Here is a 15,130-nt window from a genome sequence, read left to right on the forward strand (position 1 = left end):
AATTCTTAGTGATGTGATTTTTTCCTTCTCCTAAAGATCAGCTACAGAATAGCTACTTCCACTTTATCTAGATGTCTTAGAACTTGATACATTAGGCTTTTATGTACATCAGGTACTAATGTAATCCCAGAATAAGTTTCTTAGATATTTTGATAAATGAAAACTAATGATTCAGTGTTAATACTTAACCTGCCAAAACTTCAGGTTTGCCTCTGCCTCAGTAGTTTTCTGCAGTATTTTTATTGTTTCCCCCTTAATGTTTTCTTGGTATATACAAATCCTTGTAAGAAAGGTGAAACGTTCTCATTGCTGGAAGTTGGATGATGCCAGAATCTTTTCAGTGCTATCAGATGATGACAGCCAGTTAACTTTACAGCATCTCTCAATACAAGCAAAAGTTTGTACAGTACATTTTTTTGGCAGTCCAATGGGATTTGTATCAATATGCGCCACTGTATCCTAGGTATATCCCAGTCAGTTAAGCTTAAAGAATGAGAACTGTTTGTTTTTCTGTTCTTTTCAGAAATTGGATCATCTCACAAGCCAATATTCTACCCAAACATACTTCCTCTTCCTTATTCTGAGTGGCACACGTCCTGCAGATATCTCATTATATGTTGCCACATGGTCTCATTTTGGTATCAAATTGCCTGATAAAACCTTAATTTCAAAAAGACAGTCTTTAGTTGTTTAGTACACACTTGCTGTAATTAGATATTTTAATGGAGCCAGTATATGTTAAAACTGACTTTATGTTCCTTTCCAGCTGATCTTGCTTCTAATTTATTAAAAGGTCTGACTAGCTTTTGCTTTACTAGTCTCAGAAATTTTTCCTCCAGTTGTATACTTTAAATACTGGCAGCCTTGTGGGTAGTTAGAGAAAACATAATCTTGGAGACAGCTAATCTGTCCTTCCTTAAAGAAGTTCCTCAGTCTGATTTGGCAACTGAGTTAAAGGCATGTGTCTCTAATGCCCAAGTTCTGTATGCTCTGCAGAGAAGGAACTCTTATTTTCCAAGGCTGACTCATAGTAAAGAAAATACTTGCCTACTTACAAGTACTTTAAAAATGTGTATTTAAAATACCTGTGTTTATAGATGCCTCTAACACGTTATGTAGGATATTGATGCATTTATGTATGGACTTGGTGGTTTTGGTGTGTTTTTTGTATAAATGCAAAATCATTTCAAGGGAGTTCTTATGTATTCTAGGCTACTCAAGAAAATACATCAGGTTCATTAATGAAAGATCACCTTTTCCAACAAGAAACTGTAGTAACCAGTGAACCTTACAACGGTGCAAATTTAAGGCCTTCAGCATTTGAGGATTTCAACACCAGGAGAGCCTGTTTTCCTAGCCAACCTAACGAGGTAAGACTACCAACAAAAGAAGAAGTTCTTACTTTGCTTGCTGCATTTATGATTAATGGCACAGTACATAGTTTCTGACAAGAAAGCACTTTCATTCTGAGTCACTGTATGTAGTATTATGCTCTAAACTTCTTGAAATGATCAATGTAAACTTTGCAGCTGAAATATTACTGCATTATTATGGCAGAGGTAAAGCTTTGTGAAGGTATTTACCTATGCTTGTAGTGCAGCAGACTAAATCTTTCACTTTCTTTGAAGTCAGATTTCTGTATTACAGACTTCCGTATCTGCAGCCTTGAAAAGCTGTTTAAATTTGTTGAGAAAGTGTTAACTGGCCATGAGCTCAATCTCAGTTACATGTATACTAATATTGTTTTGATTAGAAATACTGAAAAGTATCTTTAAAATTGGTATCTTGAATGCATTACACAGTGGGGCACTTTTGCTAAATATTTTTAGTGAAACATTGTTTATGCTTTCTAACTGCCTATTTAAACTAAAATATTCTATTTTGGTACAGAAAGGAAAACAGTATATCGGTTATGCATGCAAAGTATTAAGCTATTGGTAAACAGATTCTTAAAACAGGAACAAACCACTAATGTGAGGAAGGCTGATGTACAGGCATTTTTTAAAAGAGGTCATATTTATACAACATTAGATTGGAAAGGCAATGTTACAGTTTTTCCTGTAACAATACATATTTTGCTTTTTTCTAAGCTTCAAAGAACTGTCAGTTTTTGTAGACTGTAGAAGTAGACTTAATAGTGAGTTAGATAATTAATTTGAGGGTCTTACGCCTAGAAGCAGACAAATGGGAAGCTTTTCAGAATAAGCTTAATAACAGAAGTCAAAGCAAAATGCAAGTTCAAGTAGTTGTGAACACTTCATTAGAAAATATTTCTGCTCCTCGAAATAAAGCTTTTTAATACCCTTGGTCATTCTTGCAAAGAAAGATAGGGTTGTATTGAAGTCTTGTATCAGCTGCTTTCTAACTGCTTTATTGGGCAAAAGAGGCAAACAGTGTTATCTGGAGAACTAGCTAAAGAGCTTGAAATTACAAACTTCTGATTTTTAATCATTGATCTGCTCCAGTTATCTCCTTGTATAAGTCACCTCATATTTTTGTTGATTCTATTTATCAAGAGGAACATATTTTTCCCTCTTCCCATTTACTTGCGAAGAGAATTTAAAAATTTCTTAGAATAGAACAGATGGGTGATTAAGTTACTGCAGCTACACTTAACAGCTGCAGTAACCAGTGATGTATGTGCTGTTAGTCTTCATTGAGTTGTAAAGAAGAGTGCAGTAGCCTAAAATACCTGTGTGTTTTAAGAGCACATATAGAATTGGCTACTGAGAAAACCATAATTTAAGCTGTGGTATACTGGGTAGTGTCTGTCTGATATAAATTAAATAGGAATTTCTTTGAAATGACAATGCTAGAATTCACTTCTTGTAGACTGAAGTTATGGGAGATTCCATGGAAATTTAAGTAGATATTATTTAAAATATTTTTCTCATGTTGTAGCACCACCTGCATCTGACACTCCATGCTTTTTGCGTGGTCCTGTGGTGCACACATTTAGAACATAGGCAAGTCAACAGATTCTCACATTCAGTATGTGCACACACTGCACTGTCTCTGCTGAACTCCATGCATGTGACCATGTTGCACAGCAGATCTTGAGGTAAATACCTGTTTTGTTTCAATTGTGTATAAATAAGTTTAAACACTCTTACTGTGCTTGTAAGTTGAATAGCTCGAGAACTACATGCTCAAACTAAAGAAGTGATTAATGACAGCTCACATCTTTACCTGTAATACTTTGGCTGTTACTAAAAAATACCCAACTCCCTCAGCTCTTTGGCTTCTGATACACTGATGTGTGTTTAACTTAAATTTAGTACTTTGCAATGATATATTCAGCTGCCAGTGTCCTCATATTGTGGAGCTGCAAGCTGAGCAAAGTCAGGTATATCCGTTTGAGGAGAGACAGTGAAGGCTACAGTACCAAGCAAGTGTCCATGCCTTGTTTAAAGGTGCACCCCTTGAAGTAAGGTGTAATACTAGTGAGTTCAGTTGTGTCAACAAAAATTTTCTTCCTAATTTCCAGCTGGCTAATTATGTTCATAATGAGATTCTCTGGAATTTCAGTTCGCTGTAATACTCTTCCTCCCTTCCTACTTCGCCTGTTACACAGAGATGGCACTTGTACTGAGTTATAATTTTGAATGGCTAGAGGACTATGTGCATTATTCTCATTGAATTTTGCTGGTATTTGTACCTAACTGAATCGGGATTGTGTATTGTTCTTAAGGTTTCATCTACCTCACGCTTTCATACAGGTCCCATTAAACACCCAATATGTAAGCACTTTATAAACAAAGCTTTTCCAACATTTCTCCTGTTTGCTTGTTTTTCAGCATTTCCCCCTTGCTTTCTTAAAAATTTATTTCTTAATATCAGTTGCAGAAAGAACGTAATGCTGCCTTGTTTGTAACATGTCAGACCTTAAGCGTTTTAGTAGGTGTTTGGCTGGGGACTTGAAAAAAAGAAATGAGTTCTGTGTATGTGGTGTATTCTGCTCAAACAAATAAAAAGCCTTCAAAGACTGAGGAGACATCAGATTTTACAGTTGTTAGTATTTGTAGTGATCTTTAATGGTTACTAGCTGCCTGGGGAATGGGAGGTTGAGGGTGGGTTTTTTGGTTTGAGGTTTTGGTGTTTTTTTCTTTTAAACAATGGATTTTATTAAATGTCTTAAATGCATGCGTAATATTCTGCGGACAGTGGAGTAAGGATCCTTTATGCCTGTAACGTACAGAATTGTAATGATATTTTTGATGCTTTTTCCCTTAAACAAATTTATGCTGTTAACTGTTCAAAAAACCCAATTAGCCATAGCTGGTTATTGATGCTAAAACAATAGGCTCTTTCTCTTGTTTGAAAACAGAATAGAGTTGAGAAGCACTCTGATTTTATAAGCAAAGGGGAGGCCTAACAGCTCGCATCGGAGCCGGGGGAAGTATGGAAGACTGGTGATGTTAGCTGAATAGGATATAACCTTTCTTCACCCTGTATCCTCGAGACCTTGTGGAAGTCTAACTACGTGGCTTGAAGCCAAGAAAAAAAATTATTCTTGTTAGCATACTCCAGTTGAAACTCCCAGGGCAAAACAGCTCTAATTACAGTTCTGTACTTAAAATATGTCATACAAGGATTATCAAGCAGGGAAGTGATGGTTAGAACAGGCTAGATATTCTTACATGATCAGAAGCTGGCACATTTTAAGAAGCTATTCCTTCCTTTTTCCCAACTGCCTTCCCTCTTCCTTCCTCTGCCTCCTACCCCAAAAGCAGGACGTGACTTCAGTGTAGTAGGAGCATAGACACGTGCAAAGTGAAATAAAAGTGTGTTAACTTAAAACATCATCTTCACTAGTTTGTTGTTGCACACTGCAACAGATTAGGAACATGCAGTTCAACTGTTGTTCTAGACTATGAAATGGTGACACATTAATTCTTATTAATTTGATCAGTACTAATAAGGTAAACACTCTCAAAGCAACAATACTGATGCCAAAGATGCATTCCCAAATAATTCATTATTCTGGAAGAATTTGTAAGGCTAATGGGTTAGGGAGTGATTTTTTTTTTTTTATTTTATTTTTCCCCCGTCTTTTCTGTGAGATGGTTTGCAGGCTGTGCACTTGACAGGAGAAAAAGGCAGAATTTAACTTGAAGCTCGCTTATATTCTGGCTCCGATTATAATAGCCCTACAGTGTAGGAAAATAATTGCCTGTCTGTAAGGCAGGAATACTGGGACATACTGAGACTTTTTTTTTTCCCTGCACTATCTGCTATTTTCAGGAGCTCCTTCCATACACATGTGCTAAATTTTTATCCTGTCATTATTTGCACCTTTTCTTGAAAGTCATTTGTGATACAATTTCAGTAACATTTAGTGGCAGTCCACTATCTTACATTTATATCTAAGGTCTTCAGTATTTCAATTCGGATGATTCAAATTTGCCACCTTCAACAGCTTTTTCATGCCCCCATACCCTTTCATTGTAAGGTAGAATAAACAAGAACTTTATCTTATCTCTCTGCTGTTGGTTTTGTATGTGTTTAGCTCGTTCCTTCTTACTTGCCTTTTGAGGTAAAAGGTCTTGAATTATGGTCAGTCCATTACACGTTGAGAATTTAAAAAGCACTTAGGTGTTTGCCTGCCGGTGTCCTAAACTAATCAATTTAAGTACTGTATGTTAGCTAAGGGGAGATGCATTTAGAAGCCACTGTTATTGATTGATCATGCTACTGAATATTATTCTTCATATGGCAAAATCCTTATCTAGGCTACAGCTTTGAGAATAAGTAACCAGTATTCAATACTCTTGTTGCAAAAGTGGAGGCAGTTGGAAAACTTAGAGCAGGAGTAAAGGAAAGCTTCTTCTAGATGACATGAGTACCTCAAAGTGAGCATGTCGGAGAGTTAATCCTAAAGTAGTGCATCATCACTGACGTGAAATCAGTAAATTACATAAGGCGTAATTGATCTGTGGAATTAATTGCCACTGTAAGATGTTAAAACCTGAATTTTGACCATAATGCAAAGAACAGTGTTAAGTTTTATGCAGACACCAAAATATCCAAAGCTCTTATGAGATACTAAAAGGTCAGGAAAGAATACTAAAGTTCATGGTCCTAATGTCATGCAAAAGGCTTATTATTGTGGGGAAGTCTATAAATTGTACTAGCAAGTAGAAAAGCTGAAATTTTTATCTTCAAGCAGCAAGGAAAAAAATCCTGTTTTTTTAATTTTCTAATCTAAGTTTTATATTGTAGGTGGACATAAATTTGGGACTTGACTATAGTCAACTTATCTTGCTTTGCCATTTCAGGTCCCACTGAAGTCAATCAGACACGTTAGTTTTCAGGATGAAGATGAAATTGTTAGAATAAACCCTCGTGACATTTTGATACGTCGTTATGCAGACTACAGGCATCCTGACATGTGGAAAAACGACCTGGAGAGGGATGACACAGACTCAAATATACCATTTTCTAAATCAGACAGTAAAAAATCTGACTATTTATACCCATGTGGGGATGGAACTAAGTTGAATTCCCTGAAAGACTCAAAGAGTTCTGTGGTATTTAAAACTCAGCCTTCCTCATCAAAATTTAAAAACTCAAAAAGAAGAAAAGAGGATGGTGAGCGTTCCCGCTGTATATACTGCCAGGAAAGGTTTAATCATGAAGATAATGGCAGAGGAAAATGTCAAGATGCACCAGATCCTATTAAAAGATGTATCTACCAAGTTAGTTGCATGCTTTGCGCAGAGAGCATGCTATATCACTGCATGTCAGACTCTGAAGGAGATTTCTCTGATCCTTGCTCTTGTGACACTAGTGATGACAAGTTCTGCTTACGCTGGTTAGCACTGGTGGCACTCTCGTTCATTGCTCCATGTATGTGCTGCTACCTCCCCTTGAGAGCATGCCATCACTGTGGTGAGGTATGCGGGTGCTGTGGAGGAAAGCATAAAGCTGCGGGATGAATCAGTCTTGTGCCAAACAGAGCTGAAAAATCTTTGTTTCCAGGAAGCATCTAACTTGTATTTGTGGAAGCTTTTTGGCAAGCTGAAGGGAATCTTCTTTCATGTAAGAGATGCTTGATGTGGAGGAAGCAACAAGACTTGTCAGACCTTGGCATTTTACAAGTGCTAGCCATGCCTATTTCCTTTGAGTGCGTGGCATTTGTTGCAAGTTGTGAAGGAGATTTTGCAAAGGAAAGCCTATTCTTATTATTGGCTATAAAATGAGTATATAAACTATGATTATACTAAAAGGGATTAACTTTTGCCACTTTGTACATTCATGGTTTAGGTGAGGGGGCTCTTTTAAAAGGATTAAAACTTACCTGAGGGGAAATTTTAACTAAAAGTGCACTAGTGACAGTTGATTTAAGATTAAGAAAAGTTAATACTCGGCAAATGAGAAATGAAACTGATTTTAAGTGCAACTAAATCACTTATTAATAGTTTTTTGGAAGCGACTTTATGTATAAATAACAAATGTTTATATTTAACTAAATGCGTAAGGTACGAATTATTACATGTTAAACTTCCCTTCCCTCTGATATAGTAGGTATTGACCATATCTACTGTCACATTCCATGGTAGTATTTTAAATATTTAATTAGTTAATTTAGTCGCATTTTTATTCCAGATGGACAAATTGGTATTTTCAGTCCTGTTTCCCTTCAGCTACAGTTTGTGTTGAGTTGTATCCATACATTCTGATAATCTAAAAACCTTTAAAATATTAATTATTCTAGTCTTGAGTGACCAATATTTTTTTGTTAAGCACAGATGTAATTGTCTAAAATGTTCTTGTTAGAACATAACATTTATTTTTATATATAAATGACTTTGATTTCAACATAATAGTAAAAAAGGAAGTTGTTTCTGTTGCTCAACCAGCAAGTTGTTTTCTTTTGGGGTGTCCTCCAAAAATACTTTATTGCATATTCAACTGTTCATTAAGCAAAAGGTACATTTAAGGCAGTTGTAACAAATTGTCATCAGTGTTCTTGTTTATCCTTCTGTTAAACTAGGATCCTGTTCAGCTGTTTATCAAGTACTATGATTAAAACAAAAGATTAATAACAAAAGTGAAATTGTTTTCATTATTTTGAACTGCAACTTTTTCTTACTTGAATGGGCAAAAACAACAGTACTATGTGTTTTGTTCAAAAACAACAACAAAAGACTTAGCTTGAGAAATAAATTACAGCCCAGGCAAAAGTGGAGTGACCTTCTTAATTGAGGAAATTGGGGGGGGGGGCGGGGGGGGAGAGAATATATGTCTATGCGCGATGGTATATTGTGTATATTTGTTATGGCTTTGTACTTACTAAGTGTTTAACTTTCAGATAAGAATTAACCGATTAACCCATTGAGAATTTTTTAAAACATTACATGCTTTGCTCTGTCATAAAGTAAGAAACGTTCACTTCTCATTGAAGATATGTAAAACACTAAAACCAGTCATAATTCGTTAGCAACGGTGCCTATTTGATATCCTGGCTGGAGTGGGACAGACTGTCCTCAGTATGGCCCTGTTATTAAACAAACAAAAAACCTAATTGATTTTAAAAGATGCACATGACTTACTTTTCTCACTTCCTATGCATTTCTTCAGTATATTTTGTGTAATTTTACTTCCTGCATGTATCAGTGCCCTTAGTTTTCCTTTGTAGCCCAGAAGTAAAATGAGCAAATGTATATAACATTATCTGTCTGTAAAATATTTTTAAAAGAAAACATTTATATTTATATTACAGCTTGAATTGATCACCTTGTGTACATAGATCATCTCAAAGTATTATTTCACATTGAAAAGAAGACAAATATATTGATAAATGTAGAAGTTGCAGAAGAGCTTCTAGTTTTGTATTGAGTTGATTGGATGAATTAAGTCCAAGAATATGACATGGTAGCAGCAGTCTTGGTTTTTACTGTTTATATATTTGAAAGCTGCTACTCTGGTTGATTTTCATGCTTCACACATTTTCAGCTAAACTTGGTTGCCTAGAATAGACTGTTAACTTTAAAAACAACTTTGATTAAAAAAAGGTGATGTTTTTTCTAGTAAATAAGAGTAATTTAATATTTCTAAGTGCTAGGTTCCTAATTCAAGGTGAAGAGAGGTATGAACAACCTAAGAAAAGAACTTGCTGGCTGTATAGGAAAATGCTATAGAATCATATTGTGTATATACGTCAGAAAGAAAAGAGTTTAACAGTTTCCTCTGAGCACTATACAACATAGTGAAACTCCTGGTCCTGTACTGTATTTTATATGAAACATATACGCTTTAATATTTTTACTGAATGTGTAAACTAATATTTTCACCATGCATTTAATTACTTTGCTGCTAAAATGTTTTCACCTTTTGCTTTCCTCTTTGAAGACTTGATCCATCTATAAAGGGTTACTGAACTGACTGACGTGTTCACTTTTTCTTCTTGTGCTGGAAGTGTCAGCCTGCATGCCCAGCTTGAGAGCAACTAAAAGAACTGCGAAGATACGTGGTTACATGAGGGTTGGTTGTAGTAGCATGCACATGTACTTTTTCTTCTGGTGTTAGGGATCTTACCCACTGTTGCAGTTAGGAGATGAGGGGTGGAACGTGGACATACAGCAAACCCATTCCAGAACGGGCTGTTACATCCATGCATGTAACATTGACAGCACGTAACATTTATTCTGTCTCTTCTGAAATACTTTCTTAAGCATTTGGGAAAAGAGAAATTTCTTTCCCAATCCTTACTCCTCCCCTTGCCCTTAACATCAGGACTGTAGTTTGTCAGGCATGTAGTAGAAGAGCTTTGTGTTGCTTCGAGGGGAGACCCGAGCCTTGCGGAACCATCGTTGAATATTAAGTCCCTCACTTGTTGAAAGCCTCAGTTACCGTGAAAATTAAGTATTCCCCCTTGAAAGTGGGAGAAGAAGTTAAATTATAGCAGCACTTGTGCACCATCTACTGGGGGAAAAACATTCAGCTGCATTCAGGCACAATATTTGATTACGTAGTAATTTAACTGGCTATCAGTGCACTACTTAAGCTACAAAAATATGTTAAGCTTTAGTTATGAATTTACAAAATAGTAATTTGGACTCTTACTGTGATTCTTTCTCTCATCGTGCTTCTTAAGTTTCATTATCAATATTGATTGAAAGTAAAAATGCTTTAACCATGTATTCTGTTAGGTTTAGAATACTTACAATGGCCTGTTACATAAGAGCATAAAAATGAGGAATGAAATGAAAATTCTTTTGATTCTGTCACTGGGTTCATAAGAAAGATCCCCCACCCCTGCCCCCCTTGAAGTTCTTTCCCACAGCGAAGTGATGGAGTTTTGCTGTTCCTGCAGAGGGAATCTGGCCCTTTGGTTTGAGTATGCACAGGTGGGTCTGTGCACTTGGACATGTAATTCAGTAGTTGTGAAGGGTATACCTACAGCTGTGTGCAAGATGAAAGCAATATTCTGATAATAATCCACAATTACTATGGTAACTGTTTAGTAAACAGCAGCAAATGATGGCATAAAACTCAGATGCCTTTCCAGAGCTTATGTAAGGGATGTTCCAAACAGTGCAGCTTCCTCTAGAGAAACAAGGGTATTTTGAAGAATGTCTTAATTTTGCATGTTGGAATATAACATTCCCATTTCAGATGTGTTCTCTTCAGAATGATCTGTCCATGTGTACCTGGAGGATAATGTTGAACTCCTGTGTAAATAATGCACAGGTTTAAATTAGACTTTAAATCTTTTCAGAGCTTATGGCACAGTATGCAGCCAGTACAGTGATACATTCATATTAATAAAATGAAGATCAAGGGGCGGTGGCTGGCAACAAAACAATAACTTTAAAAAGATGCCTTATGGTACTCTTAGTCCAGCAGCTGGGTGGATAAAGCATCCTTTTCCTTCGGTGCACTGATAAATACAAGGAGGGGTTGTGGGGGATTGTTTGGGTTTGGGTTTGGGTTTTTTTCCCTGAAAGCTTCTCTCGCTTAATTGCAAATGTTGTGGTTCATTCAAGAAATCAAAGCATTCGGTGAAGAAGCCTTCATGTTCAAAGCTGCAGTATAAGCTGTACACAGTTTTCCTTTTGCTTGGTGCCATTTGCTTTCCACCCTAATGACCTCAAAGTGCCTCATGTGTATATTGTTTCCATTAAACCTCAACTGCTGTAGTTAACTCATCCCATAGGTGTTTCCTTTATGAGTATGAATATAGCTTGTTACTTTGAGTATATAATGTAAATATGCCTTTAAGTTTGTAACTGGTTTGTTACATCATATCCTTGTAAGTCGACATAGCAGATAACACCATAAAAATTGTTTAAATGTTTTTTCCTGTAATTACCTGATTAAAACTATCTTGAAATGAAACAGCTGACACGTTTTTCCATTCTGTGTTGGGATTACTCAGAACAGTGCATATGAAATTATTCTGTTCTTGAGCGGCAACATTTAAAAATATGTAAATGCAGGTAATCATTTTGCCATAGTATTCTGCTTACTGGTTAAACAAAATGTTAATGAGATCATTTTATGATTTTAAGAGTGGTCAAACAAACATTGTATTACCTTCAGGCTCCAGCATCTTTCATCGTAAGAACCATTTTTAAGAGCTGCTATAATGTTTTAAACAAAAATGTGCCTGCACCAGCTTACTTCGACATCATGCTATGGAGGTCAAGATTCCTTCATATAAATCATTTTTGTTTGAGTTCCCACTCAACCCCACCACAGAAATACATATCTCTGAATATAATTCTAAGCTTTGTGCAAGTTAATAAGGTATACACCAGAAAAGGAAGGAAAACTAATCACACCATGAAGAAAAATTAAGATGAACACGTAGAAATCTGTGAGACTATAATTTGAAAGCTCAGTGGTCAGGATTTAGGATGGATTGTTCTAAATTGGATTGTATTTGCCTCTAGCTTTTGCAAATGTTTTCTTACTGGTTAGAACCCATAAAGTAATTCTTGCTGTTCATCAGATTAGTTTCTAACTTGAAGAATTTTATTATTGCTGAATGTAATCATTACATGGACTATTAACTGTTGATACTTGAGCTTTTAACTGATGATTTGAAAATGCAGGTCTACCAGAGAAAGGAAACAGGCAAATTAATTGACTAACAAGGTGAGGGGTTAATAGGGAATATTATAGGACTATGTGAAGACCACATATGAGAAAGTGACTCAGCATTAAACAGGGTTTCATAAAAATTAAAAACGTAGTGTTAGATCTCGGACAAATCTACCTTAACATCAGGGATAATGCACAATCTTCTGGTTTTGAACAAGAAAAAAAGGATAGGTAAGGGGGCTGTTCCTCTTTTTCTTTTTTGGGGTTTGTTTTTTTTTTTTTTTTTTTTCTGGACAGGTAAGTCAAACTCAGTTGCTGGGGTTTATAAATTAAATCAGAAAGTTAATCCACAGAACACAGTCTGTAGACCACAGACCTAGTGGCCAATTTCTAAAGAGAGTTCATAAAAAAAATATCCCAATTAGTCCTTGCCATATAGCAATTAATACTCAGTATTTTGTATCACTGTTGATTTGACCTTTTTGGCTTGCTGTCATGGATGACTATGCGCTCCTGTACCAGAACAGAAAGACTTTAGGGTTATATCATCACTTCCATCATTTGGGAACACTGAGCTATGTAATGTAATTTAGTAGCTTGGAAACAGACATAACACGTAAATGGATGAGAATAAAAAATAATCCCACATTTCATACCTTTAACTTGAGGTTGGAGAGCGCGTGCATGCACACACAATGGGATCTGACTGAACTGTGCTTTGAGTACTGCATAATGTGAATGACTAGCAGTATTTGTTTTCACCTAGAAGGAAAAGAAAGAAAAAGATAAGTCAGTTCTTCCAAGAAGCTTGTAGCTCTAGATAGCCATGCCCTGACTTGAGAAATCTGGGAATATTTGAGAAGATAATGACTTTCACTGGCAGAATAAGCCTCTCAGATGAATTGTGATTTCAGCTAAGTGGTGATTTGGCAGACTCCAGGCACATCTCAGTACCCACCAAATTATATCCGACGTGTATGGTTATTTATGTCAGTCTGAAGTAATGCACAGGAACAATTATTTAATGTTTGGCATTTACTGCTTTTTTTAATTAATTTTTTTTTTTTAACACCACCAACAAAAAACTTTTCTGCATTCTGATTTTCAGTAGTATATATCTGGGTAAGGTAAGCTGACTAAAAATCTCAGGTTTTGGTGGAAGGATGGGTGGAGAGGAAAAAAATAACCGTGACCAGGAAAGCTCTTTTTACTTCCTACGCAGGCCTACATGGTAGATAATGAAACAACTCCTAAATGAAAGCTGTTGCAGTATGACCTGCTGTCTAAAAATGGAGACTTTATAGAAAGACAGATTGAGCTGCTTTCCATAATAATGAGCAACCTTGCTTAGAGACAGTTCTGATTTCACCATGGAGGACAATGTGCAGATGTTAACGAGCTTGCTAACAATGGAAAACACTGGGGGGTTTGTGATAGTAGAACCATGTTTAGTGGAATCAACAATAAATGTTTGAAAGAGAAGGAATTACCCTTTTAAACATAGATCCAGTCTTGATCGATCAAGTCTGTTTCTCCAGTCAATGCTACAATTAGCTGTAAGAAAGCCTGTTAAGATGATTAAACTTCCTGTTACATGCAAAACTGGCCTTGAATTATGGGCTAATCTCCCCTACTCCAATATTGCAACCTACCAAACCATTCCTTTGTGAGCTCTCTCCTGCCACTAGTACAGTTGTAGAAAACAAATCCCTTTACATCTATTAAAGACCTCCTAGCCCCCAATGTAGGTAACTTGCCATTTTGCATCCCATATAAACAGCAAGTACTGTAGTGAACTATTTCTTTCAAACTGAGGATATGACACTAGTTTCGTTATTTCTGAAGTAAAAGGGGGGTGTGAGAACATACTACTGCTGTCAGCAGCTATCACTGTCCCTTTGCCAGAACTGACTGTTCCTTCATACCTGCCAATGTGCTTAGGTGCTTTTCTGTTGTTGCTTTATATTGCCTATGAGGGAAGTGTTACAGTGATCTTTCCTACATTTTTTCCATAACTTGTTCCTTTTTCCTTTCACGTTGTCTGAAGTCCTCTTCAGCTTTCTCTGCCAGCATATAGAGTTTTTACAAGCTGTGTGTGCATCTGATGACTATAGCTGCTGATTACTGAATGCCCATTATAAATAGTATTTAAAAGTTGTATTGCAAGGGCCAAAAGAGTATGAAATACTGCATCTCTCTTGAATATGGTAACGCTGAGAAGTTTTCTCTGTTAGGTGGGCATTCAGCCACAGGCTGACCAATGCAAAGAATTGATTTCTGAGTCTGATACGGTTTTACCTAAATTTTCATTTGTCTGTTGCCTATTTGCATATAACTGTCTATAAGGTAGGTAATGGGATGAACTCTCCTGTACATTATTGGGCAACCCTTTCCAAGGGAAGGGGGGAAAATGAAACCCTGAATCTCTAAACAATTCTTGGTTTGCTCTCTTGCCCTAAAAATCACACCAGTAATACAGTTAAATAATTTTAACAGCTATTGAAATGATGTTGAAACCAACATGGTGGAACAAATTAGTTTGGGAGCATTGTCACTGTTGGCCTTCAACAGTACTAGAAATGCTGTTGAGTCACCAGCTGTGCAGGATCCACTGTTCTTGTTTTCCATGACATCGCGGCTATGTGTTAAAAATGCTGCTTATGAAGGAGAGCGCTCTTTTTCTTTCAGGGCTACTTCTGTCATGAGAATGAAATGACTATTCCTTTTTCCTTGGGGTTGCTGGTCTTCAGTGAGTTCTTAGAAGCCTAGAAATTGGTGGAGGCGTGAGATGTGAGAATGGTGATCCCTGAGCTGAAGAGGTACAGGGTGGAACAGAAGTTAAATTTTGTGTGTGTGCAATAATGGGAAAGAAGAGAGAGAGCAGAGGAAGATGAGCATTGTCTGGGCCCTGTTCAGAAAATTAACTTCTTCAGAATGAATTAACAAGTGATACAGTATTCACAAGAGATTTCAAACTTTCTGAATACAGCTATGCAGCTTCTGACTTCCCCAGGGCCTTTGAGCCTCATTGTGTACCTGAATAAATACGTAAAGTCTATTACAGTTCAGGTTCTGGCTC

General features: G+C 36.5%; 1 protein-coding gene across 1 annotated transcript in view; it reads left to right on the forward strand.

Annotated features, from left to right (window-relative positions):
- The window catches only part of SPRED1 (sprouty related EVH1 domain containing 1), a 60,115-nt gene extending 52,355 nt beyond the window's left edge, over positions 1–7,760 (forward strand). Inside the window, exons 5-6 of the mRNA XM_059819589.1 lie at positions 1,212–1,370; positions 6,279–7,760. Of these exons, the coding sequence (XP_059675572.1) occupies positions 1,212–1,370; positions 6,279–6,938 (819 nt within the window). The 3' untranslated portion in view covers positions 6,939–7,760. The remainder of the gene's footprint in view (positions 1–1,211; positions 1,371–6,278) is intronic.
- The last annotated feature ends 7,370 nt before the right edge of the window (positions 7,761–15,130 follow it).

The sequence above is a fragment of the Gavia stellata genome, chromosome 7 (genome assembly GCF_030936135.1).
Source record: "Gavia stellata isolate bGavSte3 chromosome 7, bGavSte3.hap2, whole genome shotgun sequence".
Lineage (NCBI taxonomy): Eukaryota > Metazoa > Chordata > Aves > Gaviiformes > Gaviidae > Gavia > Gavia stellata.